This window comes from Natrix helvetica (assembly GCF_964273705.1).
Source record: "Natrix helvetica genome assembly, chromosome: 1".
NCBI classification, from domain to species: Eukaryota; Metazoa; Chordata; class Lepidosauria; order Squamata; family Natricidae; genus Natrix; species Natrix helvetica.
In genome coordinates, this window is record NC_138548.1 from 329,537,009 (window position 1) to 329,563,187 (window position 26,179).

At 40.2% G+C, this 26,179-nt stretch overlaps 1 protein-coding gene across 6 annotated transcripts in view; it reads left to right on the forward strand.

Moving 5' to 3' along the window:
• Window positions 1-24,138, forward strand: part of EOGT (EGF domain specific O-linked N-acetylglucosamine transferase) — a 38,490-nt gene extending 14,352 nt beyond the window's left edge. For 4 of the 6 annotated variants that reach the window (XM_081934025.1, XM_081934026.1, XM_081934027.1 and 1 more), the window contains 13 exons: window positions 2,115-2,223; window positions 3,436-3,530; window positions 7,132-7,236; window positions 9,073-9,179; window positions 11,294-11,397; window positions 13,347-13,439; window positions 15,554-15,625; window positions 15,793-15,879; window positions 18,143-18,211; window positions 18,324-18,385; window positions 21,691-21,810; window positions 22,796-22,898; window positions 23,254-24,138. In XM_081934025.1, the coding sequence (XP_081790151.1) occupies window positions 2,115-2,223; window positions 3,436-3,530; window positions 7,132-7,236; window positions 9,073-9,179; window positions 11,294-11,397; window positions 13,347-13,439; window positions 15,554-15,625; window positions 15,793-15,879; window positions 18,143-18,211; window positions 18,324-18,385; window positions 21,691-21,810; window positions 22,796-22,898; window positions 23,254-23,400 (1,273 nt within the window). In that variant the 3' untranslated portion in view covers window positions 23,401-24,138. The remainder of the gene's footprint in view (window positions 1-2,114; window positions 2,224-3,435; window positions 3,531-7,131; window positions 7,237-9,072; window positions 9,180-11,293; window positions 11,398-13,346; window positions 13,440-15,553; window positions 15,626-15,792; window positions 15,880-18,142; window positions 18,212-18,323; window positions 18,386-21,690; window positions 21,811-22,795; window positions 22,899-23,253) is intronic. The other 2 variants (XM_081934029.1, XM_081934030.1) reach the window with 2 other exon arrangements.
• The last annotated feature ends 2,041 nt before the right edge of the window (window positions 24,139-26,179 follow it).

A 26,179-nucleotide genomic window follows, 5' to 3' on the forward strand; every position in this document is an offset into this window, starting at 1 on the left:
ACAATTCACCAATCTGGGGCCACAGCTCTATAGATTATGTATTCGGTAGTTTCTAGAAGTAAATCCTTCACCTCTGAAGAAGTCTGAGGCATTTCAGGGTCTTTCAATCCTGAAGGAGAAAATCTTCTATTCAGGCCATCTCAAATGGATTCAGATGATTTACTTCAAGAAACAACTGAATTCTCTCTTTCCTCACTGGGACATCATGGAATTGAGGAGACTCATTGCAGTTCAGAACAAAAATAAATATTTCAGATGGAAATGGGATTGTTTGTTCTTGGATCGTTTTCCTTTTAACAATATTCCTTAACATTGCCCAATATGTTGCTGGCTTTATGAGAATTGTAATGCACTCTGGATGAGAGTTGGAAGAAACTATATCTGCCACCTTTCTCTATTTTTTAAACTTTTGTATTTCCCCTGGATCTGTTCCAGAATGGGAAGGAAAACAGCAAAGGCGAATATTTTTGCTCTTGGATAATGTTAGATACATTCCCATGATCTGTAGCTAAAAAAATCTTCATACTTTTCAAGAAAAATCATTCTATTTAAATTGCCCATTTACTGCTTCCCTTAGGTCAACTCCAATACTAAACATTCTCATGTTTATTTATTTTTAATATTCAATGATACACATATGCATTCCAAAATGTGAGAAGGATAGTCATTGTCTGGGGGTAGCTTTTAAACCTTCTGATTTGTTCCACAAATATATATTAGAGAGGTAAAGCAACTATTGTATATTAAGGGTATGATTTATAAAATAGAATAATTTAGCAATCTGAAATCCATACCATTTAATCTCTAGTAAAAATGTTGGCCAGAAAAGACACTAATACTGGGAAAGATGGAAGAAAAGAGAAGAGGATGACCAGCAGCAGGGTGGACAGACTGAGGTACACTGGAGAGACGTGGTAGCAGTATTCCAGTATTTGAGACGCTGCCACAGAGAGGAAGGGGTCAAGCTATTTTCCAAAGCACCTGAAGGCCAGACAAGGAATAATGGAAGGATACTGAACAAGGAGAGATTCAACCTAGAAATAAGGAGATTTTCTGACAGTGAGAGCAATCAACCAGTGGAACAGCTTGAGTTGTGGGAGCTTCATCAATGGATACTTTCAAGAAGAGACTGGATTGCCATCTGTCAGAAATGGTATAGGCAGGGTCTCCTGCTTGGGCGGTGGGTTGGACTAGATTACCTACAAGGTCCCTTCCAACTCTGCTAATCTATATTTGGTGATAAGTCACATTATAAGACTGAAAGGTCAAATTAGGGATAGATCGTCATGGAGAAGATCTATCTACATGGTTGCTAGGAGTCAAAAACAACTTGATGTCACATAATCAGTCAAATAGCTGGCCGTCATTGTTTCGATTTGGCAGCTGAGCAAACTTGAACTTTTGTAATATCAATCTAGAATCCTGAGGTGGTAAGTCGAGAAACACCACAAAAGAAAAAAGAAACATACAGAAACTACATATTATTGCCGCATGTTTGTGCGCAGGTAACCACCGTGATGTTATCCTTTTCTTAAGGGTTTGTTTACTTTTTTGCTTTAATCAAAGTATCCATAAGTGTTATTTTTTTCTGTGTAGAGGGAGAACAGTTGAACACAAGGTCCTTTTCATTGCTTCACTAATTTAGGGCATTGTTTATAACAGGGATGTCAAACTCAGTTTCATTGAGGGCCACATCGGGGTTGTGTTTGACCTTACGGGGCCAGGGTGGGTGTAGCCAGCTCAACATCACTCATGTCGGGGGCGCCTGTGATGGCCTGAGCGCTCTGCCAGGGAAAATGGGCTCCCGAGCTCCGTTTTTGGCTGCCATGGCCTCTGCAACCCTCTGCCAGTGAAAATGGAGCTCGGGAGGGCTGCATGTGGCCCTCCTGAGCTCCATTTTCACTGGCAGAAGCACTATGGGTCAATCCGCTGTTTTCAGGGCGGCCCTGTGGGCCAGATCTACGCACCCCGCGGGCCGGATCTGGGCCCTGAGCCTTGAGTTGGACACCTCTGGTTTATAAGATTATGCAGTAAAACCTAGCAATCTGTAGCCTGAAGTTCTGCTGTAGTTCACTTTTCTCAAAGAGATTCCTTTTGTTTGTTTTTTATGCCAGGGCTAATACCATTGAGCAGGCCCAGGATATTTTCTGGAAGCAAGCTGATTTTGGTTACGTTAACGAAAAGGTGAAAGGTGTGAAGACTCATTGCAAGCCTACGAATGCGGTAGGCATAATTATTTTTATTTACAAAGAATATAGGCTCCTCTAATCAATTGAATGGTATAGTATTCCCCAGATTTCTAATTTGGGATGAAAAAGAGCTAATCAGATTTTAAAACTGAAAGCATTCGTTTTAAAAAAAAAAGCTATATGAAATCTGGGAGTTAATATTCAAAATATAAAATGAATTCATCCTCTAGTGGGATAGTACAAGAACCTTGCTTCTTGAGTCTTGGTGGAATAACCAAATCTTCACCAACTTTCTAAAACTTGTGTGTGTGTGTGTGTGTGTGTGTGTGTGTGTGTTTGTGTGTGTGCTTATCTCAGCTACCGAGAAGTCGTATATCCACAGCCCAAGTAGGGACAATGTCTAATCAAGTGATTATGGAATCCTTTCATTTAGAGCAGTGTTTCTCAACCTTGGCAACCTGAAGATGTGCGGACTTCAACTCCTAGAATTCCCCACCCACCACAATAAAGTTCACATATGTTCAAGTTGCCCAGGTTGAGAAACACTGATCCAGATTGGAATAGTTGTGCAGTTAGGTAGTTCTCCATGTACAACTGTTTGTGTAATGATAGTTCAGGATTATGGCAGACTTCGAAGAAGTGACATATGACCGACACTGTCACTTAAACTGTCATATCCCCTCCACAGTTCTGTGATCACAATTTTGGCCTTTATCACTGGTTGCGGTATCCTGCAGTCCCGTGACTATTATTTGCGAACCTTTTTGTCAACTTTGCCAAAATATGTCCATCGGAGAAGGTGGATTTACAACCACAGCGATTTGCTTAATGAACCCCATAAAAATTGTCACGGAATCAGGTCCAACTTGACTTACAGCTGCAATGACGTATAATGGAAATTCTGGTCGCAGTTGTAGTTGTAAGCTGAGGACTTCCTGCATCCAGGTCTTGAACCCTGAAGCGTTTTTTTTTTGGGTTACAGCCAACATGTTGAATGACAAAGGTTGTGATGGAAGTGTGCAAAGGCTGTGCAACACTTTGGATCCAAAGACAAAAACGTCCCATTGAATATGGGAGCAGGGAGCATTTGCAATCACTACCACCTCAGCCCCAATGAGTTTTAAAACCTTTTTAATGTTCAAATCCATCGTGCTGCAGATTTTTGATTTAGTTCAGATAATTCATTTTCGCTTGTCAGCCAGCTGCATGATAGAAACCTACATATCTCTTTGTCATTCTCTTTCAGGGAGACTCTTCACTTGAATGTTCCCATTACCTTCAGTATTGCAAAGCAACAAATGTATATATTGATTTAAGGCATCCAAAGAGAAACCATGATAGGTTTGTGCCATCTTCGTATTTCATAATTATCCGATAATCCTGTTTAAGGAATTGCATTCTGAGTTTAAGGCACTTAGTCATGCAGCAAAATGTTGCTGTTTTTCTTATTTTATTTCCACTTATTAATAGATCAATATTGGGATACAGAAATCCACAGCGTTTAACAGAGGGTGTCACTGATTTTCATAGCTGTAGAGAAAAGCTTGAAGAATGAATTACTGTAAGAAGCTTAAAGGATCAGAAATAATCTACTGCGTTCCCATGAGGGAACAGATTGTGCTTAGTCACCTTTATCAGTCCAGCATCTTATCTGCCACCCTCAACCACAGCTTCTTATAAGAAATTGCCTTGGATCAGATCAGATTTGTGGGCTATCTGCCTCACTAATGTCAACACTGACTGGTAATATTTTCAAGAAGTTCAGACCCTAAGAATCTTGGAAGTTTTCAGCGATTCAACCTCTTCATGTCAAACTGTGTAAACTGCCCAGAATCCCTTTTCATGAGATACAAATTTGCTAAAGAACTGAATCTCCCACCCTTCCATTAAATTATAACCATGTTCTATCGTATATCGGCTTCTAATAAGCAAAATAGAATTGTCAGAATCAGAATAGAGCCAGAAGGTGTTCTGACCCCCCCCCCTTCGTACTCCAAAAGTACTCCAAGACAAGGATTCTGCATGATGATTTATTAACACACAGATTAGACCTTGGCAGCAAGCCAGCACAGACTAGACCTTGTCAGCAATCCAGCACCAAGATAGGACAAGACCCGATAGCTTCTCCAGCTCTGGTAAATATGTTGATTCCTGCAAACAGCTTGCGGTAAATCAGTCCTTAAATACAGTCTTGAGAGGAGCCTAATTACAACCACCTGAGTTCAATTATCTCCTGTAACTGCGTAGCTGTTCTTTACGTCTATTAGCCCTCCGTTGCCGGGCATCCAGGAACACCTCCCTTGTCTCCTCCCCACTGCTCCAATGCATGACGTCAGGATCACACTTCCTTGCCTTCTCCCCACTGCTCCAAGGCATGACTTCAGGAGCACACTCCCTTTGGCTTTCACCACTGCTCCGTGCCTCAGGCGCCTCCTGGTGGCCAACTCATAAGACCCCTCACTGTCGGAGTTTGGTTGCAGTTCCAACAGCTCCTGCTGGCCCACAATAGAAGGGTCCTTGGAGGTCATCTAGTCCAGCCCCCTGCTCAAGCAGGAGATCCTATACCCGTGATGGCGAACCTATGGCACGCGTGCCACCTTTTTAAGTTCACCTTTTTAAAAGCTATTTTTCACCTTCCCCAGGCTCCAGAGGCTTTATAGGAGCCTGGGGAGGGCGAAAAGAGCCTCCCCCCCCCGGAGGCTTCAGGGACCGTCCCTGAAGCCTTCGGAACGCTTAAAACCACCCTCCGAGCAAACCGGAAGTGACTTCCGGGTTGCTCGGAGGGTGGTTTTAAGCGCTCCGAAGGCATCAGGGAAGCCTCGGACGGTCCCTGAAGCCTTCGGAATGCTTAAAACTACCCTCTGAGCAAACCGGAAGTGACTTCCGGGTTGCTCGGAGGGTGGTTTTAAGCGCTCCGAAGGCTTCAGGGAAGCCTCGGACGGTCCCTGAAGCCTTCGGAACGCTTAAAACGACCCTCCGAGCAACCCGGAAGTCACTTCCGGTTTGCTCGGAGGGTAGTTTTAAGCATTCCGAAGGCTTCGGGGACGGTCCCTGAGGCCTCCGGGGGGGGTGGGGGAGGCTCTTTTCGCCCTCCCCAGGCTCCTATAAAGCCCCTGGCGCCTGGGGAGGGCAAAAAAAATGTAAAAATGGGAGGGGTCGCGCGTTGTGCGTGCATGCGCACTGGGGGGGTCGCGCGTTGCATTATGGGTGCGGCACGCCCGCCCTCGACCCCCCTGCGCTCCCCCGATTTGTGGCACGCGAGCCAAAAAAGGTTCGCCATCACTGTCCTATACCATTTCAGACAAGTGACTGTCCAACCTCTTCTTCAAAACCTCCAGTGATAAATCACCCATGATTTCTGATGGCAAGCTTTTCCACTGGTTAATTGTCCTCACTATTGGAGGTTTCTCCTTAATTCCAGGTTGCTTCTCTCCTTGATTGGTTTCCATCCATTGTTCCTTGTCCTGCCCTCTGGTGTTTGGAAATTAAGTTGACCCCCTCCTCTTTCTGGCAGCCTCTCAAATACTGGAATACTCCTGTCATGTCCCCTCCAGTCCTTCTTCTCTCTAGACTAGCCAAACCCAAATCATCCAACCCTTCTCATATGTCTTAGTCTCCAGGCATTAAATCATCTTAGTTGCTCTTCTTTGCACTTTTTCAGAATCTCAACATCTTTTTTGTAATGTGACCAAAACTGGATGCAGTATTCCAGATGTGGCCTTATTAAAGCTTTATAAAGCAGTACTAATAGTTCACTGTTCTAAACGCACTTTGAGCATTGCAAATTTTAAAAGGGCCAAAATAAATAAATACTTTTTTCCCATGTAGGAGTTCTTATAACTCTTCCTTCTTCAAAAAAAAACTTTCTACCTTGCTATTTGAGGAAGGCTTCTGCTGTAGGGAACTATTGTCAAGTTTAAGAGAGAGACTTTCGAGTTGGAAGTACAGAAATAAATCATAAGTGGGATGTTTTCAGTCACGGCAACCAAGGAGGGATTTTCATACCAGTATGAAGCTTTCCGTTTGCAAGAAAATAATTCCTGTTTGTCATCTATTGGAGTTTCTTTGAAACCTGTGAAACTTCAGAGCATGACATCTGTATAACTCTTCTTGAGGTATCATAATAAAGCAAAGCCTGTGTTGGCCATATCTTCAGTGATACATTTGGAGAGAAAGCAATTCATTGGGACTGCCTTATATGTTGGATTGTACATGGAAATATAGTACCTGAACAAGCTAACAACCCCTTAGAATTCTTGTTATAAAAAAAGAAAAATGCTTTTGTATATTACCGTACTTTTCGGAGTATAAGACACATTTTTCCCCTATAAAAGAGGGTGGAAATGTTGGTGTGTCTTATACATTGAATACAGCCATTTTTGGCCTTCCGAAACCCCAGCCCGCACGCCTCATTTTTGCGAAAACCGTGGCCATTTTTCACAAAAATGGCCCCTGCAGAGGGTTTGCGAGGCCTGCAGAGTGCTCCTGGGGCTGGGGCGGGCAAAAGCGGGATGCGTGGGGGGTTGGGAGGCCACTAACAGGCCCATTTTCCCAAAAATTGGCCTGTTTTTCGTAAAAATAGGGTACACAGAAGGTTTGGGAGGCCTGTAGAGTGTTCCTGGGGGCTGGGGAGGGCAAAAACTCTTTTTTTTCTTGTTTTCCTCTTCAAAATCTTGGTGTATCTTATACTCCGCTGTGTCTCTGTTGAGTCCAAAAAATATGGTACTTGATTGCTTCCACTGGGAGGAAAAACCTTTAGAAATGAACAGATTTCTTTCCTTTTGATCGCTTTTATGATTCCAGCACATTTAAAAAAAACAAAGCTTTCATGGCTCAGCCTAAGGCAAAGCATTTTCTAAAGCCTAAATTTAAAAAAATGAGTGTTTTTTTAATTTTAATTTTTTTAAAATCTTGTTCTCACCTTCTTTCTTTCCTTGGTTAGATTTAATGAAGATTTCTTCAAGAAAGGTCAAATAGGTGGCCACTGCAATATGAATACTAAAGCTTTCCTTGCTGAAGGTCAACAAAAGAGTCCTTTGCAATCTTGGTAAGTCTTGTAAGTATGTTATTTTATTTCTTCACAACACCTTGGCAGAATGGACATCTTGGATGCCCCTTTTCTGTTCCAGTAATCAAAACTGAGCTATAGCAATAGCCCTTAGTCTTATATATTGCTTCATAATGCTTTACAGCACACTCAAAGTGACTTACAGCACACTCAAAGTGGTTTATAGAGTCGGCATATTTTCCCCAACAATCAGCTTCTCATTTTACCTACCGTATTTTTCGGAATATAAGACGCACCGGAGTATAAGATGCACCAAGATTTTGAAGAGGCAAATTAAAAAAAAAGTTTTTGCACTCTGCAGACCTCCCCAAAACGGCCCGTTTTTCATGAAAACGGGCCTGTTTTTTGTCAAAAAAAGGGCATGCATAGGAGGCTTGTAGAGTGCTCCTGGGGGCTGGGGGGGCCAAAAACGAGCAAAAAACAGCCTGGACATTTTACAGTATCCTTCCCCTGCCACGCCCACCAAGCCATGCCCATCTTGCCACGCCCACCTAGGTATGCCCACAGAACCGTTAGTAAAAAAATGTGAATCCCACCACTGGCTAAGAAGGTTGGTGTCCTCTGAATCTCATAAGGGAGGCTATTCCAGAGGTCAGGCATTGTACAAAGTAGCAAGTTTCCTTAGTCCTGCAAGATGATCATGTTTAATGAAGGGGACCTGGAGCTACCCTGTTGTAAGTCACCCTTACAACTTTTTTTTTGAAAGCTGATAATTCCTCCTGGCAACTTGCTCATGCTAGACCGTTCTGTGGATCTTGCTAATTGGTCTCAAATTCTATCTGTTATGTAGCTGCAGTCACTAATAACTATGTCTTTTCTGATATATCTTGAAATTCATGGTAAACACATTTGACATGAGTCTTCCAATTAGCTGGATCTATGAAAGTTGGATAGAGGGAATACTGTCTCTACTTTTCCCAACCCTTAATTTATAGATCAAAGACGTTGTACACGTCTGAATTCAAAGCAGAGCTTAACCTTTTGAAGCCTTATAGAAGAGGCTTCAGTTACAATTAAAAATAATTTTAATTGTCAAATTTGGTAAAACTTCACCAACAGTAGGAGAAACTGTATGTGGTGTATTGCTTAAAAATCAGCCTGGAATACATTTTTGAAGCCTAATTTAAATGGTGGTAATTAGGAGAGAATAGAGAATAGGGTGTCAAACTCAAGGCCTGTGGGCCGGATCCGGGCCGTGCAATGCTTAGATCTGTCCCGCAGGGCCACCCTGGAAACAGAGAGGGACTGGCCTGCGGTGCCTCTGCCAGCAAAAATGGAACCTGTACAGGCCACTGGCAGAGGGCTGCAGGAGGACGTCGTGGTTGATAATGGGACCCAGGAGGGCTGCGTGCGGCACCCCTGAGTCTGTTTTCACTGGCTGAGGGCTGCAGGAAGCCATTACGACTTAAAATGGAGCTCAGGGGCTTGTTTTACCTGACAGAACGTTTGGTCTGCCACAGGCAACCCTGACACGAGTGACATCAAGCTGGCCATGCCCCCCCCCCTAGGTCAAACACAACCCTGATGCGGCCCTCAATGAAATCAAGTTAGACACCCTTGGCACATAGCGCTTATAAGCAGTATCCTGAATAACAGGAAGTGAGGTTCCTATAATCTTCTCGGCTGTCCTTAACCACTCTCTGTATGGACTTTCTCTCTGAGGCACTGCAGCCACCAAACCAAACAGTGATGCAGTTTGTTAAAATGCTCTCAATTGTGCCTCTGTAAAAAGTGGCCAGGACAGAAGGAGAAAGATGTGCTCCCCTCATCTGACGCAGGAAATGCAGACTCTGGTTTGCACGCTACACTTTACAGGTTTGCTGAACTCCAGACGTACGCAGAGATGAGCTCCAGACCATTGGAAGACGGCAGCTGTGATGTCATTGTTGAGAAGCCAACTTATTTCATGAAGCTTGATGCAGGTACAAGGTATTTTGATGTTTTCCAATTCCAAAGTGTAACTTCATTTCTCTATACCAGCGTTGGCGAACCTTTTTGGCACCAAGTGCCGAAACGGGAGTGCACACACATGCACACTGGCCACCTGGTCTTCTGGTTTTCGGTGCGCATGTGCACATGAAGACTAGCTCATAAGTGTGCATGAGTGCACCGGAAACTGTAAGAGCAGCTGCCCAGTGTGCATGAGTGTGCTGGGAAGTTAAGTGCTTAAACGGGAGTGTGTGCATGTATGTGCCGGAAACCAGAAGAGCAACCACCTGGCGCTCCCACACATGTGAAGCTGCCCAGTGCGCCGGAACCCGGAAGAGCAATGGGCGACAGCTTGCGTTGCTAGAGAAATGGCTCTGCGTGCCACTTACGGCACATGTGCCATATTTTCTCCATCACGGCTCTATACTGATAAGAGAGGCTCTATTTCTGTAAACGCTAGGAGGTATGCTTCCGGTAGTCCTTGACTTATAACTGGTTGTATAATGACCATTCAAATTTACAATGGACTTGAAAAAAGTTACTTTTGACCTATCCTTGAAGTTATGACTGATGTACCACTCTGCTGTCATATTGTGTTTCATAATTTTGTCAACTTGCTTGCATTTATGATTAATTGCAGCATCCCGTGATCACATGTTTGCGATTTCTTTTGCTATTTATTGGCAAGAAGTGCCTTTTGGATAAGCTGCATTCAGACCTACGGCCATGTTATTTGGCTAACAACCACAGTGACTCACGTAGTAGCCAAGTCTGGTCATGTGGTGACTCAAGTTATGACCACAATGACTCACTCACTAAAGCTCCAGGTTCAATTGTGGTTGTAAGCCTAGGACTAACTATACTCTGATTAATGTCTAAAGTTAGTGTTTCTTAACCTTGGTGTGTGGATGTCAAGTCCCGGAGTTTCCCAGCTAACATGCTGGCTGTGTAACTCTGGAAGTTAAAGTCCGACAGGCTTAAAGTTGCCAAGGTTGGAGACCCCTGCTTTAAAGTATTGTTTCTATATAACTGTCAACTCTTATTGTAGTTATGCTCACATTGATATGAACATGCCTTAATGACCTGATTCACACATAATGTGAATTAGTAACAGAGAGGCTTGTATATCACAATGAGCCCAAACTAACAAAGCCTATTACATTTCCATTGCAGTTGTTAAGCAAATTCTGCCCCATTTCAAACCTTCTTTTGCCACACTGGCAAATCACTGTAGTTGCTAAGTGCATCAAGCAGTCGTTGAGTGAGTCTGGTTTCCCCCATTGACTTTGCTTGTTGGAAGCACCTGGGAAGGTTAGAAATTATGATTACATGACCCCAGGACAGTGGAACAGTCATAAATGTAATGCCAGTTGCAAGATGCTCAAATTTTGATCGCATGACCAAACATAATTTGTTTGTGTGAATTAGGAAATGATCGTTTCACGTACGTGGGGAAAATGGTCACAAGTCACTTTTTTCAGTGCTATTGCAACTTCAAACAGTCACTAAATGAATGGCTGTAAATTGAGGGCTATCTGTATAGCTGTGAGTTCGGTGAAATAAGGTGAGATGAGCAAACTATCTTAACTTGATTGTTTTTTTACTGAACTCATTAAGGTTTTTGTTAAAATACAAAATATCGGCTGTGTCTATGTATCCACATACATTCCCTTCTCTGCACATTCCGCTCTATCAAAATACTATCCAGAAGTTTGTGATTTACTAGGAAATAAAAACAATGCAAGGCAAGCAGCATTTTGAAGAAGGCGGTATTCCTTTTTTTAAAATCAAGAATATAAAATCCTTCAAGATTACTGCTCTGATCAAATTAGTAGCTTCTTATGACTGGATTTCATTTAAAGCCCATATGCTGGCAATAATAATGAGCTAGTCTCAAAGCTCATCCTTGCTCAGCTTCTTAAATGTGTTTCTAATGGCAACTTCATGAATTAATTAAGTAACTCGTAATTTTGTACCTGTATTTTAGCATAGGTGCACCTATGGAACATAGGTTTTTTGCATACAATCCTAAGCCTTAGTTTTCAATGACTGCCTATGTAGTTCTGGTTGTGTTTACTACAAGATTAATTCTTCTTCCTTCTTTTAGGGGTCAACATGTACCATCATTTTTGTGACTTTGTGAATCTTTATATCACTCAGCATGTCACCAACACCTTCAGCACTGATATCAACATTGTAATGTGGGATACTGTAAGTAGGAGCACAAGAATAGTTAGGATTAGGTTAGGGCGTAACTTTATTTGAGATCTTATTTTTGTCCGATGTAAATAGTTCCAGGTTTTGGTTGAATTGTAGTTATGCTATAGTGGGAGGATTGTTAATTAGTCAGCTGTAGACTGGTATAAACTACCTTAAACAGTTAGTATAGTTAAATGAGGTATATTTCGGTTAAGGCTTTGCTCAAGGAATAAGATTTGGCTTTTTTATTAAGTATTTGTAATTTTATTTTTAATGCTTAACTTCTTTTTTTCCTTGGTCTATGAGTCTGTATTTCAACAAATCACTCCACATCCAGAATTATGGTTAAAAGCGCTCGTGATTGTAAATTGAGGCATCATTTGACAATTTTTGTGGTGGTTATTAAAGCAAACGCTACGGTTAAATAAACCAATTTTTCCCAATAGGTGTTTTATTTATTTTTTGCTAGAAACCAGAAATAAATTCCAGTAAGAAGCAAAAAAAAACAAAAAAACACCCATTGCCAGTTGCAGTCATGCGATTGCATGGTGCTGCAAATAGCCAAAAAGTTGAATTGGTTACCAAGCACCCAAAATGTGATTAGGTGACCATGGAGTTATGTGTGCGCCTGTCATAACTTTGAAAATGGGTTATAAGTAGCTTTTGGGGAATCCATAATAATTTTGCAGAGTCACTAAGTGACTGGTTGTAAATTGAGGATCACCTGCCTGTCTAACATGTAGTTCTTCAGCTGGATTTCTCATTCGACTGTTTCCTATTTGGAAAAAAGCATTCTGTGTGTATTTTTAATACATCTAGTGCTGTAATGTGAATTTGTCCTAAGCTAAAAATTTGTTATAGTATGCTTAATTCCCAGTATTGCCAGATGATGGCACTCGTGTACTGTTTCATCTCACTGTATAAAGCTGAAGAAGTTTATGCATTCTCTTTATGTAGCGGGCATTGATTTGGCTGTTGCAGGTTTACAACCCTTATTAAAAAAAATTTTAATTTAGTAAAACTGAACTTACTTTTTATTAAGTACATTTTACCATATACAACTTTCTACTCAAATGTCCCAAAGGTGCTTTTTTTCCAGGAGACAACTGGACTTTCTTGTTTTTCTTTGAAGATGTTTCGCTTCTCATCCAAGGAAGTCCAGTTTCCTCGTGAAAAAGCACCTTTGGGACAACTATGACCTGGATGACTGAGAATCTTCGTATACATTTTTTTTAACTCAAATGTTTCAAAAGTTTTAGCTTTTTAATAAAACGTTAAAAGTTCTATGTAAGTGAAATGAAACAGAAATGCAATTTTATATTTAAAAGCATGCTTTTAGCATGTTTCTGAACAAATATAAATTACTAACTCATTATTTATAAAGGGCCTTTGGTAATACATCAGTTCAGGGATATGATGGTAAGATAGTTGTTAGGTCAGTTTAGTATCTTCCAGTTGTATTGAGCTCTGATCTTTAGTTGGCATTGGTTGTGTTGATGAGCAGACCTTCAATATATTTCCAGTCTGTAAAAAACCTTCATATTTATTAAAATATAATTGCAAACATATGTGGAAAATTAGAAAAACCCTTAGGTTAATGTGGCTAAATATGAAATTATGTGAACTTTTTAAAGAATATATTTATTGTACACAATTATTTTGGCTATTAAATAAGAAAAAGAGCATGGGAAATGCAGAACAGAAAATGTTCAGTTATCAAATCATACAGTCTGCACCAATGTCATATTTTTCTTCATATATCTTTAGTTGTATTTTTCTTTTTTAATCGTTGGAGACTACTAAAATTTATATTTATTTTTACCATATCTCTCTATTAATATTTTATCTCTTTTACGCTGAATTCTTTTAGAAATTCTTTCTAATCTTATTGTTTGAAACGGACACATATTAATTTGGACTATATTAAGGGAAATTTATTGGCATTTGTGTTTGCTTTTCAGAGTACATACGGATATGGAGATTTGTTCAGTGAAACATGGAAGGCATTTACAGACTATGAAATAATACATTTGAAATCGTATGATTCAAAAAGGGTATGGAATATTGTATCATTTCAAAATTGTGCTGTTTTATTTTAAACATACTGAATAATTTGTTTTGTGGTATTTATGTTTAATGTTTTGTAATTTCATCTGGTCCTTTAATTGCTGGAGTTGTAATAGTTAAAGTAAATATAAGAATTAGCCTTTTTGTAGTTGACCCAGCTGCATAAACCAGGAAGTCATCTTACTTGGATATGAATGCATCAGGGAGCTACATTATAGTATAATGTAAGCTAGGAATAAATTCCAAAAGACGGAAAGGGAAAGGGAAAAGGAAAGGGAAAAGGAAAGAAAAGAAAAGAAAAGGAAAGGAAAGAAAAGGAAACTATAATAGTCCCTCCCAGTTTCACAAAACATAACTTATGAAACTTGAAAAGCTTATTGGATTACCATGATCATCATCTGATGATTCTAAACACACATATATATATGTCACCGTGAAAGACCGAAATTGGTGAATGTCGACATTCACCGGTGAATGTTGGTGAATGTCGACATTCACCGGTGAATGTCGACACATACCAATTTCGGTCTTTCACGGTGACATATATAACGAGTCAGTGTAACGCTTTACTTTTGCTTTTCAATTCGCGGTCCTGGAAACTACTCGTTCTAACCGCGCAGGATCGCAGGTTTTTTAAAAAAAGAAGTCCGCGAATAGAAGACGCTTAAAAGGAAGCGAGGAGCCGAGGTATTAGGGTAAGGGTATTAGGGTAAGGGTGTCGAGAGGATAAGGACATACACCAAGGGACTATATGAATGTCGACATTCACTGGTGAATGTCGACATTCAACAGATTTCGGACTTTCACAGTAACATATATATATATATATATATGTATGTATGTATGTATGTATGTATGTATGTATGTATGTATGTATGTTGTATTTGTACTGATAAATAAATAAAGGGAGACTAGTATAGATCTATTTCGAGCTAATTAGCTCTCATCAGCTAGCCATACCCTTACTGGGATTTGACCCCGGGCTGTATTATATCTTAGGCAGGAGTCTTAGCCACTAAGCCTCGCCTCCTTATCAGTAGAGCCAGGGAAATAGGTATGTATTTGTGATACAACCCCTGGTATGCCTAAATATGGGAGGAAGGTCACTACTCCCTCTTTCTGTCCTTCGGCTCATCACAGAAGACCATGCAGGCAGAAAACCATATTTTTATTTTTAATGTTGCCTTTTTATATATATAAAATTACACTCGGGGGATATAAACATAAACCACAGTATATTTGCTACGATTTGCAGGAAATATCAAAAGCCAATATCAAAAGCCTCCTATAATTGCCTAGAGTCACCTTGGCGAGATGGGTGACATGGAAGTCTAATAATAAATAAATAACAAATAATTCAAACTTTTGTTGTCCATGGTAGTAGAAATTAGTAAATGGAAGTGCATGTCTGGAATGGTAACATGATGCCAGTTACCTCTCATAATCATGCCATAACTTCTACCATTAAACTACCATTACAATACTTCTTGAAAATATTTTATGTTATGAGAGTTTATAATTATCATATATCACAAGAAAAATCACCCATCTCACAAAATAAGTGACTCTGGGCAAAGTACAACAAAGTTATCAAAAATATTCTGAACTACTTTCCAGTGCACTGTTAATAGATCCTGCTTCATAACAGAATAACAGAGTTGGAAGGCACCTTGGAGGTCTTCTAGACCATTTCAGACAAATATTTGTCAAGTCTTTTTTTTTTTAAAGAACTCCAGTGTTGGAGCACCCACAATTTCTGGAGACAAGTCATTCCACTAACACTGTCAGGGAATTTCTCCTTAGTTCTAGGTTGCTTCTCTCCTTGATTAGTTTCCATCCATTGCTTCTACCTTCAGGTGCTTTGGAGAGTAGCTTGACTCCCTCTTCTTTGTGGCAGCCCCTGAGCCATTGGAATACTGATACCACGTCACCCCTAGTCCTTCTTTTCATTATATTAGACATACCCAATTCCTTCAACCGTTCTTCATATGTTTTAGTCTCCAGTCCCCTAATCATCTTTGTTCTTCGCTGAACTCTTTATTTGCCTCTCTCCTTATATATTAAGGAAAATCCTTGTAAATTGTTAATCTTTTTTTTCCAGGTCTGCTTCAAAGAAGCAGTTTTTACCCTATTGCCTCGAATGAGGTTTGGCTTGTTTTATAATACACCATTGGTGAGTAAATCTGGTGAGATTACCGCACTTTAAAACAAAACAAAACAAGCTGAATACTTGAGTCTGAATAAACTTGATGATTTTTATCCCCCCCCCCCACTCTATATATGGTAGAAAATTAAAGCATAAATGTTTACATTTTATTCCTGTGTCTGGTCTAATTGCAGATCTCCGGCTGTCACGGGACAGGATTATTCCGAGCCTTTTCCCAACACGTTTTGCACAGATTAAATATCACCCAAGATGGGCCTAAGGTACTAATTCGCTTGCAATAGTAATCCTTGACATATGACCATTATTTCATCCGGGATTACAGTCCTAAATCACCCTGGTTATTAAGTGGTTAACCATGTGACTCAGGGATGTCAAACTGGCAGGCCATGGGCCCGATGCATCACTCGCAGGCCATGCCCACCCCTGCTCCGTTTGACACCTGTGCCGCGAGTTTGACACCTGTGATGTGACTGATCAATTTTACAAACTTTTCTTTAGTGGTCATTAAATGAACATGATGGTGGTAATGTGAACTTTGTCATTAAGCAAATGCTGCACTCATTAAGTTAATCCATTGTCCCTAGTTGGTGGTTTTTGCCAGAAACTAGAAGTAAATACCAATAGCACTTAGACTCATGTACCGCTTAACAGTGCTTTATAGTCCTCTCTAAGTGGTTTACAGAGTCAGCATATTGCCCCCCAACAATCTGGATCCTCATGCTGATTAATTTGCAGCCAATAAAGAAGTCTAGTCTAGTCTAGTCTATTCAACTGCAGGATATTCAAAGCTATGAAATCAAAATTATTTGCAAGATTTTGAACGATATTTGCAAAAACAAGGTCACTCTTCCCATTGTTACTTTTATTTTAAAAAAATATTAGGATTTTTAATGGAAAACAGGTTAGTACCTAATGGGTTTAACATTGCTATTTTTACATGAGTCAGTAAATAACTAATCTATGAATGTGTCCATTTAAATTTTCAATATAGTAAATATAAGCCACATAAGGGAAATCTCTTTTGGGGTCCTCCATAATTTTTTAAAAATAGGAAGGAATCCTGAGAAAAAAAAGTTTTAAGAAACGGTGTCCTCATCCTTTATTGGTGTATTTGTAGTTTGAGTATTCCTATTTTTACTTGGGAAGACACTATAGAGAATTCTGTATTTGAAAACATAGCTATTGCCAGAAAAATTGGATTAGGGCAGAAGATATCACAAGTTAACCCCACCTCCCCTACCTCCTAGCTACGTAACTAGTTTACTAGCTTTGAGCCAATCATTTCCTCTCTGTTCAAGTTATCCACAAGATTGTGAGTGTTTTGTCAAGTGCAGGAAATCAGAAACTGAAGCAGTTCAAATGAATACAGGTTTCTTGCATGCTGACATTCTTTACGAGAATCTGAACGTCTAATGGTCCAAGTGAATTGGCAGTAGATAAGAGCCAATGGAATTCAAAGTGGGCTGGAGTTAGATCTCTTGTGGGCGCAGAGGGACTCAAGACTGATGTTGCACTTGATCCCTCGGGCTCAGCCTGGTCATCTTCAACAGTTATTCTTGCAGGACTCAACCGGATGCTGGCCAAATGCATGCTTAATGGAGATACAGAGGAACGAGAACATAAAAAGAACAAACAAATAAAAATACATAACGATAATTAGGATAGGACCTTGGACAGCAAAGTCCAGTAGTTCTGATATATCCAGTTGCCTCAGAATAATTTTCACTACTCAAGAGTTTCCTTTTCGTCTACTAGGAAGTCTGTTCTTCTAAAAGCCACCTGATAAATCCTTGATCGCTGTTTGTTGCCTATTCAGTAATTTTGCTGATTTTTCAGTTAACGGCTGTTATTTTTGTCAGTTTTTACCGGAAGAAAAATCAGTTCCGTTCCTTAAAGTATTAACCATAGAATATAAAGCATATTTATCACAAAGGACTCACATTTTCCAGCTTTCCACATCCATTTGCTACATGTTTCCTGCTGGTCTTAATAGATTTCATGCCGTTAAACCTTTGTATTTCTTTTTTTTTTTTACAATTTATCGTTGAGGACTGAATTATTATTTTTAAGTGGGGGAAGGAAAATAAGTTTATTTGGAGGGCTAATCTTATTCTTTTCCTCCATTACTAACATGTGCATTAAGTAGCCCTGTTCAGATTCAGTAATAGTACTCAATGATGTTGTCCATTTTATATTCAATAAATATAAAGTATTTAAAAGCCTATGGCTCTTCAGGGACATTCAGAGTTGGCATAGAGGTAGCTGAAAGTCTCTTGAGTGGCTTAGCTGTTTGTGGCAAATACTCCTACTAAAGTTTCACCTGAAGTGTTTGCAGTCTTCTTGCATGCTATATAAATGAGGTAATTAAAAGAAAAAGACAGGTTAATCGCCCTACTAATTGTTGCTGTTAAGGCCAGTAATTTTTTTCTGTTGTCACTCTACTGGTGTTTTCTTTGTTTTGGTGCAATGAATTGATTAATGAAATGTTTTTGCTGAATTTGTATGTTTTTGTTTTTTTAATAGGATGGGAAAATCAGAGTTACAATACTTGCCCGGACTACAGAGTATAGAAAGATATTAAACCAGAATGAGGTTTGTTCATTTTTTTTTTGCTTCTGTTAAATCTCTTTGCTTTATGGTTGCCACATAGAAGGTAACTTTAATACTGCTTTGAACATTTTTGTTTTTTCCTCTCCCTCTTCAGCTTGCCAATGCTTTGAAAACACTGCCATTATTTGATGTCCAAATAGTGAATTACAAGTACAAGTAAGTATATCTGAAAGGAGAAGTAGAGCTGGCCTGCAGTTCTTTATACCAAATCAGTATATGATATATCAATATCTACAGAGATGGAGTCTGTCCTGTCCTGTCCTGTCTCTATCTGTCTGTCTGTCTATCTGTCTGTCTGTCTGTCTGTCTGTCTGTCTGTCTGTCTGTCTTATCTATCCTATCTATCTATCTATCTATCTATCTATCTATCTATCTATCTATCTATCATCTATCTATCTATCTATCTATCTATCTATCTATCTATCTATCTATCTATCTATCTATCTATCTATCTATCTATCTATCTATCTATCTATCGTCAGGGTTCCAAATAGCATCCAAAAGTAAATCAGAGTCCAAGGCAAAATATTGCTCAAAGTTCCAATTTATTAAGACAGCCATGTTGGCACATCTGGGAAAACCTGAATCTGAAAGTTTCCTGGTTTTCCCCACCCAGTTGAAAGTTCAAGATCTTTCCCCCACACCCACAAGTCCATCACATGGTCCAATCTCCCACAGCCATGCTGGCAGTTCCACCCATCCAATTCCGGTCAGGTGCAGAGGTGCAGAGACAAAGGATGACCTTGGCTTTCTAGAAGGAATTTTGTTGTGACTACATAGCATGTGACTCCTGACAATCCCCCCCTCCCATTTTCCCACAATAGAAAATGCATAGCAGAATAATAGAAAGTGTGGCAGGCCAAAGACCCAAAAGAAAAGCTGGCTGCAGGCCTGACACTATCATCCATCCATCTTAGGAACTGCCCATCTCCCTCACAGGGTGACTCCGGGCAGCGTAGAAGTAAAATGTTCAAAACATAAAAACTAAAATAAAACCTAAAATAGGCAAGGTGAGTTAAAGTTTTTACTTAAGAGTTAATTAAAAAGCAGGGCGGGGTGTGTGCTAAGCAGTCCCATTGCTGCGTGTTCGTCTTAGTGAGTCCCAAGTGATAAGGCAGAGCAATCTTTAAATATTTATGAAAGGCCAGGAGAGTGGGGGCTCGCCTTGCTTTACTGAGGAAGGGGAGAATGTTCCAAAGAGCAGTGGCAGTGGGAAAAAAAGGCTCTTTCCCAGACTCTGCCAGTCAAAATTCTTTTTTTTATATATATAGAACTTTTATTTTCAATTACAAAAATAAACATTCCATTTTTCCTTACGCAGTTTGTCGCCTGGGTACAAACATCTCTGTGCAACATCGTTCCTCATTTGCCACATCTTTCTCATGCATACTAACATTATTTCCCTAAACTTAATATTATGATATATTAAACATTTAAACATGATAAAACTCTCCATTTTTCCCAGTCAAAATTGTTTTAACTGAGAGGGTTGAAAGAACATATTTCCCCTCCCTATCCAGGTGGCAATGTGATGGGGTGAAGATAGTTTTTTAGCTAGCTTGGCCCCATACCATGTAGGGCTTTAAAAATCATAGCTACCATCTTGAATTGGGCTCTGAAACACACCTGCATCCAATGTAGCTCGTACAGCAAAGATGTTACATGCACTATTCTTATATGCAGCGGTGGCTAGCATGAGATCATCATTGATCCTCCTTATTGAATAGGAGTCTGTATTTCAGAAGGTTCCCCACAACCTCTGAGGAGCAATTGGAGTGGGCTGAGAACAAACATTCCATGTCTTCCTTTGAACAAACCAAAATGATTTTCCAAAGCTACCATTGGGTACAGCCCAGTTACTTTGAATTGCTGAAATTGTAGGACACTTTCTAATGAATCAACCACCATGATATACAACAGGGTTTCTCTGTTACTTCTTAGAATATACTTCTGAAAAACATGCTGACATAAACAGCAGTCCATTGATTTAAATTTAGTGATGTACTTGTCTAAGCATAGTGCTAGACAATGAAATATATATATATTTTTAACTGTATCTTTACATGGCAGTCTTATAAGGTGCTTCTAGGCAGTCAGATACTGCGGTAAATAAATCCATTGACTGACCAGTCTTAATCATAGATCCTCCTCCAGATACCTTAGAATAGAATAATATTGGAAGGGATCTTGGAGGTCGTCCAACCCCCTGCTTAGGCAGGAAACCCTATTTCATTTCAGACAAATGGTTGTCCAACCTCTTCTTAAAAACTTCCAGTGTTGGAGCATTCACAACTTCTGAAGGCAAGTTGTTCCACTGATTAATTGTTCTGTCAGGAAATTTTGCCTTAGTTCTAAGTTGCTTCACTGCTTGATTAGTTGCCATCCATTGCTTCTTGTCCTGCTCTCAGGTGCTTTGGAGAATAGTTTGGCTCCCTCTTCTTTGTGGCAGCCCCTGAGATATTGGAACACTGCTAATACGTCTCTCCTAGTCCTTCTTTTAATCAAACTAGACATACCCAATTCCAGCAACCGTTCTTCATATGTTTTAGTCTCCAGTCCCCTAATCATCTTTGTTGCTCTTCTCTGCACTCTTTCTAGAGTCTCCACATCTTTTTTACATCGTGGCGACCAGAACTGAATGCAGTATTCCAAGTGTGGCCTTACCAAGGCATTATAAAGTGGTATTAACACTTCACGTGATCTTGATTCTATCCCTCTGTTGATGCAGCCTAGAACTGTGTTGGCTTTTTTGGCAGCTGCTGCACACTGCTGGCTCATATTTAAATGGTTGTCCACTAGGACTCTAAGATCCCTCTCACAGTTACTACTATTGAGCAAGGTACCACCTATACTGTACCTGTGCATTTCATTTTTGTTGCCTAAATGTAGGACCTTACTTTTTTCACCATTGAATTTCATTTTGTTAGAGAAGGAGCCTTCTTATTGCTGGTACCGATCGGTGCAATTGTTTCCCCAGAAATAATGTGAAAAATGAACATTTTGAAAGATGTTATTATTTCAGGCACTTTAGGAAATCCTGTTTCTGTTTTGCCGTTGGCTCTACTTTGATTTTTGTCAGCTGCATTTTCATTTGCTATTATTGCTAGTGGTTTTAATCACTATCATGCTGTCGTTTGGTCATTTTGTGTCTCTTTGATTTATATTCTACATTTAAATAGATTTGCAAACTACCTAGGGAAATGTAGCTGTGAGGCAGTTTAGAAATATACAAGATGATGTAGCTCAAGGACATTTTTATTTTAATGTGTTTCTTATGCATCTCATTCTTGGAGGACTTTTTTCATAGCCTTGAGCTATGTTCAAATGGTGATCTCTTGTGCTTTTTCTGGCATGTACAAACTTGTGGATTTGTATTTCTGTGTGTGTGTAGGTATATGTTGGGTTTTTTGTGTTTGTGTGTGCATACGTGTATATAGCCTTTCTTATGCTGGTTTATATAGGGAGCTCGAATTTAAGGAGCAGCTGAAGATAACCCACAATTCTGATATCTTCATTGGAATGCATGGAGCAGGCCTTACTCATCTTCTCTTTTTGCCAGATTGGGCTGTCATCTTTGAACTGTAAGTCTTTCCTCGGCAGTTATGCTTGTATTTTTAATATCTTTGCATGAGGGTGTGGGCATGCATTACACGAAGATGGATTTCCTGCTGCAGAGAAAGCTCCACATTTGTGTTTTTTAATATATGCGTGACAGTGAAGGATGGCACGCCTTCCTGTGTCACAGGAGCTGTCAAAATTATCTGGGTGGTAATTGGTAAAAATCAAGAAATGCTTCTTCAAATCGATGTGGTAACCCTGTTTGCTGACTTTTATTGGATTGAGGTTGACGGCAGGCAGCCTCCAGGCTAAACCCAGTCTCCTTTTCTGGGTGGTTTGTCAGAAAAACGAGTTGTTGCCTGGATCATTTTTAAACAGACCTTAAAAATCACATCTAATCTTTCACTCGGAGGCAAGTCATGTGGATATCAACCACAGAGACGATATGCTTGCTCTTTGTGGCTGCTTCTTTCTTTAACTTCTCTCTCACGAGAACATGGCCAGGTTTGTCGATTGGATTACTCTTGCTGCCCGTGAAGATGCAGTGTTTTAAAACTGTGTGTGGCTGCTGCAGTTTCCTGTTCTCTTTAGTCTCTCGTTTCATAGGTGATACAACTCCGCCAGGGGTTGTATTCACTTACTTTCCCTAGCGGTTTGCAAAGGTCCACACATGCACTCGGCCTTCTGCGCATGCACTTTGATCGCGCCCCGGCTTGCACACACGTGGGCGGCTTGAAAACGTGCCTAAATAGGACAGCATAAAGCTGGGGCGGGTGGGTTGGCCCACCCATGATTTATTTCCACTACCGAGTGAATTGGTCCAAACTGGCTGGATACCATCTCTGACCTACACACTGGCAAAGATAAACATGAAGTATTTGATCTTTGGCTTTCCATAACTTGCTTCTCCTTTCTATAGGGAAAGAGCTGGAAAAAGAAAAACACAGCTGGTTAGTTTTCTGGTGAAATTGTCTTTGATCAATTCCCACCATTTCTGCACCTTTGTAGGTACAATTGTAAAGATGAACGTTGCTACTTAGACCTTGCAAGGCTGAGAGGAATCCATTACATCACCTGGCAGCAGAAGGATAAAGTGTTCCCTCAGGATGAGGTACTAGGAGGTTGGGTGGGATGGATGGAAAGGACTTTATTTCCTTGGGTCTTAATTGTTTTTGTATTACCCTTCTCAGTTCTTCTACATGAAATATGATTCTGTTCTACAGCCCAAATTAAATTCTCTGCTCTGATTAAGGAGTCATTTTATATTAATAGCTGGGGGAGGAAGAGTAATGAAATTAATTGGCCATTCGTTTAGGCTGTCAATAGCATTGCTGTGAGGGGTTTCTAATGGATACGGTAGTTTTGGGGTGATCAATAAATCAGCTATTATGAATTATAATAATTACTCAATATGCTTGTTTTACCTCAGTGCTTCCTTAAAATAATGTTAACTCCTATTTCTTCAGGGGCATCACCCGACATTAGGAAAACATCCAAAATTTACAAATTACGCCTTCGATGTGGAAGAATTTGTCCGTCTGGTTCTGTTGGCAGCTGATCATGTGTCACAACACTCCAAATGGCCATTTAGGAGAAAACATGATGAATTCTAGGTCAGATAATTGGCCTCCTTTGCAGAGTTTTTAAATACTAAAGTGTTCAGAATGTCGGTTCTTTTGAAGTAGAATCATGAATTATGAACTTGTTTGAAGAGTTAGAAGTGAAAAAGGTTAAATGGGCAGGAGTCATATATAATGTCTCTCTCCAAGCATGTTATTTCTGTATTATTACTTTCTTACTGACAATCCCTGTCCTAATTTACTTGAGGAATTTGCATTATGCATGATCTATTTATTAAGGTGACCATGTTTGCACTATAATCTTCCTATTTATTTTAGGATTGTCATTGCTCCACAGCAGTGAAGTGAAAGATAAGCACACTGGACTGTTTCCTCTCCTGCTTTTTTTTGTGACATGTAGCAAGACCTTTGCAGCCTTGTATCTCCCTCCCTCCCTCCCTCCCTCCCTCCCTCCCTCCCTCCCTCCTTCCTTCCTTCCTTCTTTTCTTCCTTCCTCAGCACTGACAGTGATCTGGAAATGAAAATCCAGCTGAGCTGCATCTAGTCAGTATTTTTCTGTGTAACGGAAAAGCTAAGAAATCAGGTTGATAATGCAACTTATGTGTGACTTGCTAAAATATTACACTTTTTAAAAAGTAGCAAATCGCAGCTGAGGGAAGGGGATTTTGGCATGAAATTCACAGAGGGCCTCAGTCCTAATCAGCAGTGCAATCCTGATCTGTCACCGTGACTTCATTTTTAATTAAAAGAGAAGTATCTCTCTGAAATATGCTTAATCATGGTTTTGTTTCTATTGCCACATGCATTTCACATTTAGAACTGTCATTATGCAGGGAATCCCCGGTTAATGGCCATTTATTTAGCAACCGTTCAAAGTTATAACAGTGCTCAAGACCCCCATGGTCTTGTAATCCTGATTCAAGCACTTGGCAACTGGCTTGCAGTTACAATGGTTGCAGCATCCTGTGGTCACATAGCCATTATTTGCAGCTCCCACCGCTAGCTTTCAACAAGCAAAGGCAATGGGGAAGACAGCAGGAGGCTGAAAATGGCAATTGCATGACATAACGCAAGGTTCTTCTAGAGATGCTGGAAACTGTTGTCATAAATCAGTGTAGTCATTGTCACTTAGTGACAAAGTTATTGGTCCCAATTGCCATTGTTAACTGAGGACTACCTGCACATTTAGTTTTACTCATTAATGATTCCTCTGTTTGCTTTCTTGTGGGTGTGCATGTTTCATTACACATGGGATGGCAGATGTAGGGATGAAATATTTTAATTTGTTACTGTAGCAGTTTTCTTCATGGGATTTTACTGTGTTTATTTTAGCAATTTACCCTTGTCTTAAGTATCACTTTGTTTATTTTTCTTACTTGGACAAAATTGTCACCCATTTTAATCTCCTTCATTTGCTAAACAGGTTACAGTCATTCTAACTTTGTCTAACCCTCAACTTTGTGTACATCCTATTTAGACTTCTGTTACCATTGTTTTAAACAACTACCCAAATGGTTCAGTTGGGGGTGGGGAAGAGGGAGAATGTATACAATTGAATAGTATTTCCTAAATAATTTTCCATGAATATACATCAGGACTGTCAAAATTGCAGGCCGGATGCATCAAGTGCTCGCCATGCCTATGCCCGGTTTAATGAAGGTGGGGGGGGGAGGAGTCCCGATTTATTTATTTATTTATTTATTTATTGGATTTGTCAACCGCTCCCTCTCCCCAAGGGGACTCCAGGCAGTGTACAGACAGAATAAAAAACATTATATACAACAATTACAAAATCCCATAAAAACAAATTAAACACAAGTCTGTACAATAGTGCAAAAATTAATTAGTGATTAAAACCAAATTAAAATACCCCAAAATTTAAAATAACCGGCCAGGAGAGTCAAGGGATTAGATCATAATTGTGATTGGGCCAGGCCTGCTAATTGGAACAGGTGGGTCTTGAGTTTCTTACGGAAGGAGCGGAGATCAGTAATGATTCTAATGTCAGGGGGGGAGGTCGTTCCAGAGGGTCGGGCCCATCACAGAGAAGGCCCTACTCCTGGGCATCGCCCGCCGGCATTGTTTGGCGGACGGCACCCGGAGGAGTCCCTCTCTGTGAGAGCGAATTGGTCGCAGGGATGTATGGGGTAGGATGCGATCCCGCAGATAACTAGGTCACGTGACGCCATGGTGACGCAGCAAGTTTGACACTCCGGATGTACATCATTGGCTATTTTTCATTTAATTGTGGAGATCACCTAGAGGAGATCACCCCTGACTGCTCTTTAGAAGGCCAGATCCTGAAGATCCTTAAATACTTTGGCCACCTAATGAGAAGGAAGAACTCACTGGAGAAGAGCCTAATGCTGGGAAAGATTGAGGGCAAAAGAAGAAGGGGACAACAGAGAGTGAGGTGGCTGAATCGAGTGACTGAAGCAGTTGGCATGAGTTTAAAGGGACTCCAGAGGATGGTAGAGGACAGGAAGGCTTGGAGGAACGTTGTTCATGGGTCAGACATGACTTCGCAACTAACAACAACAACCACCTTCTGAAAGTCCAAATGGGACTAAGATAGGATAGGTCCCTGTTACTACATTCCTTGTTGTTTCTTATGGAAATAGCCATAATAGTAAAGTTGATTAGAATTAAATTTATCTGCATCCCTTGCCACTGAGAGTGTAGGAAAAAAAGCATAAGAACGATATTGATTCTAATTTGCACCGTTTGTAGCTGGAATGCTTGCAACCTTGATTTAGGGTGTTCTGCCCTTGACAAAAAGGACTCCTCCTTATTTGTATGCAAAAGTAGACAA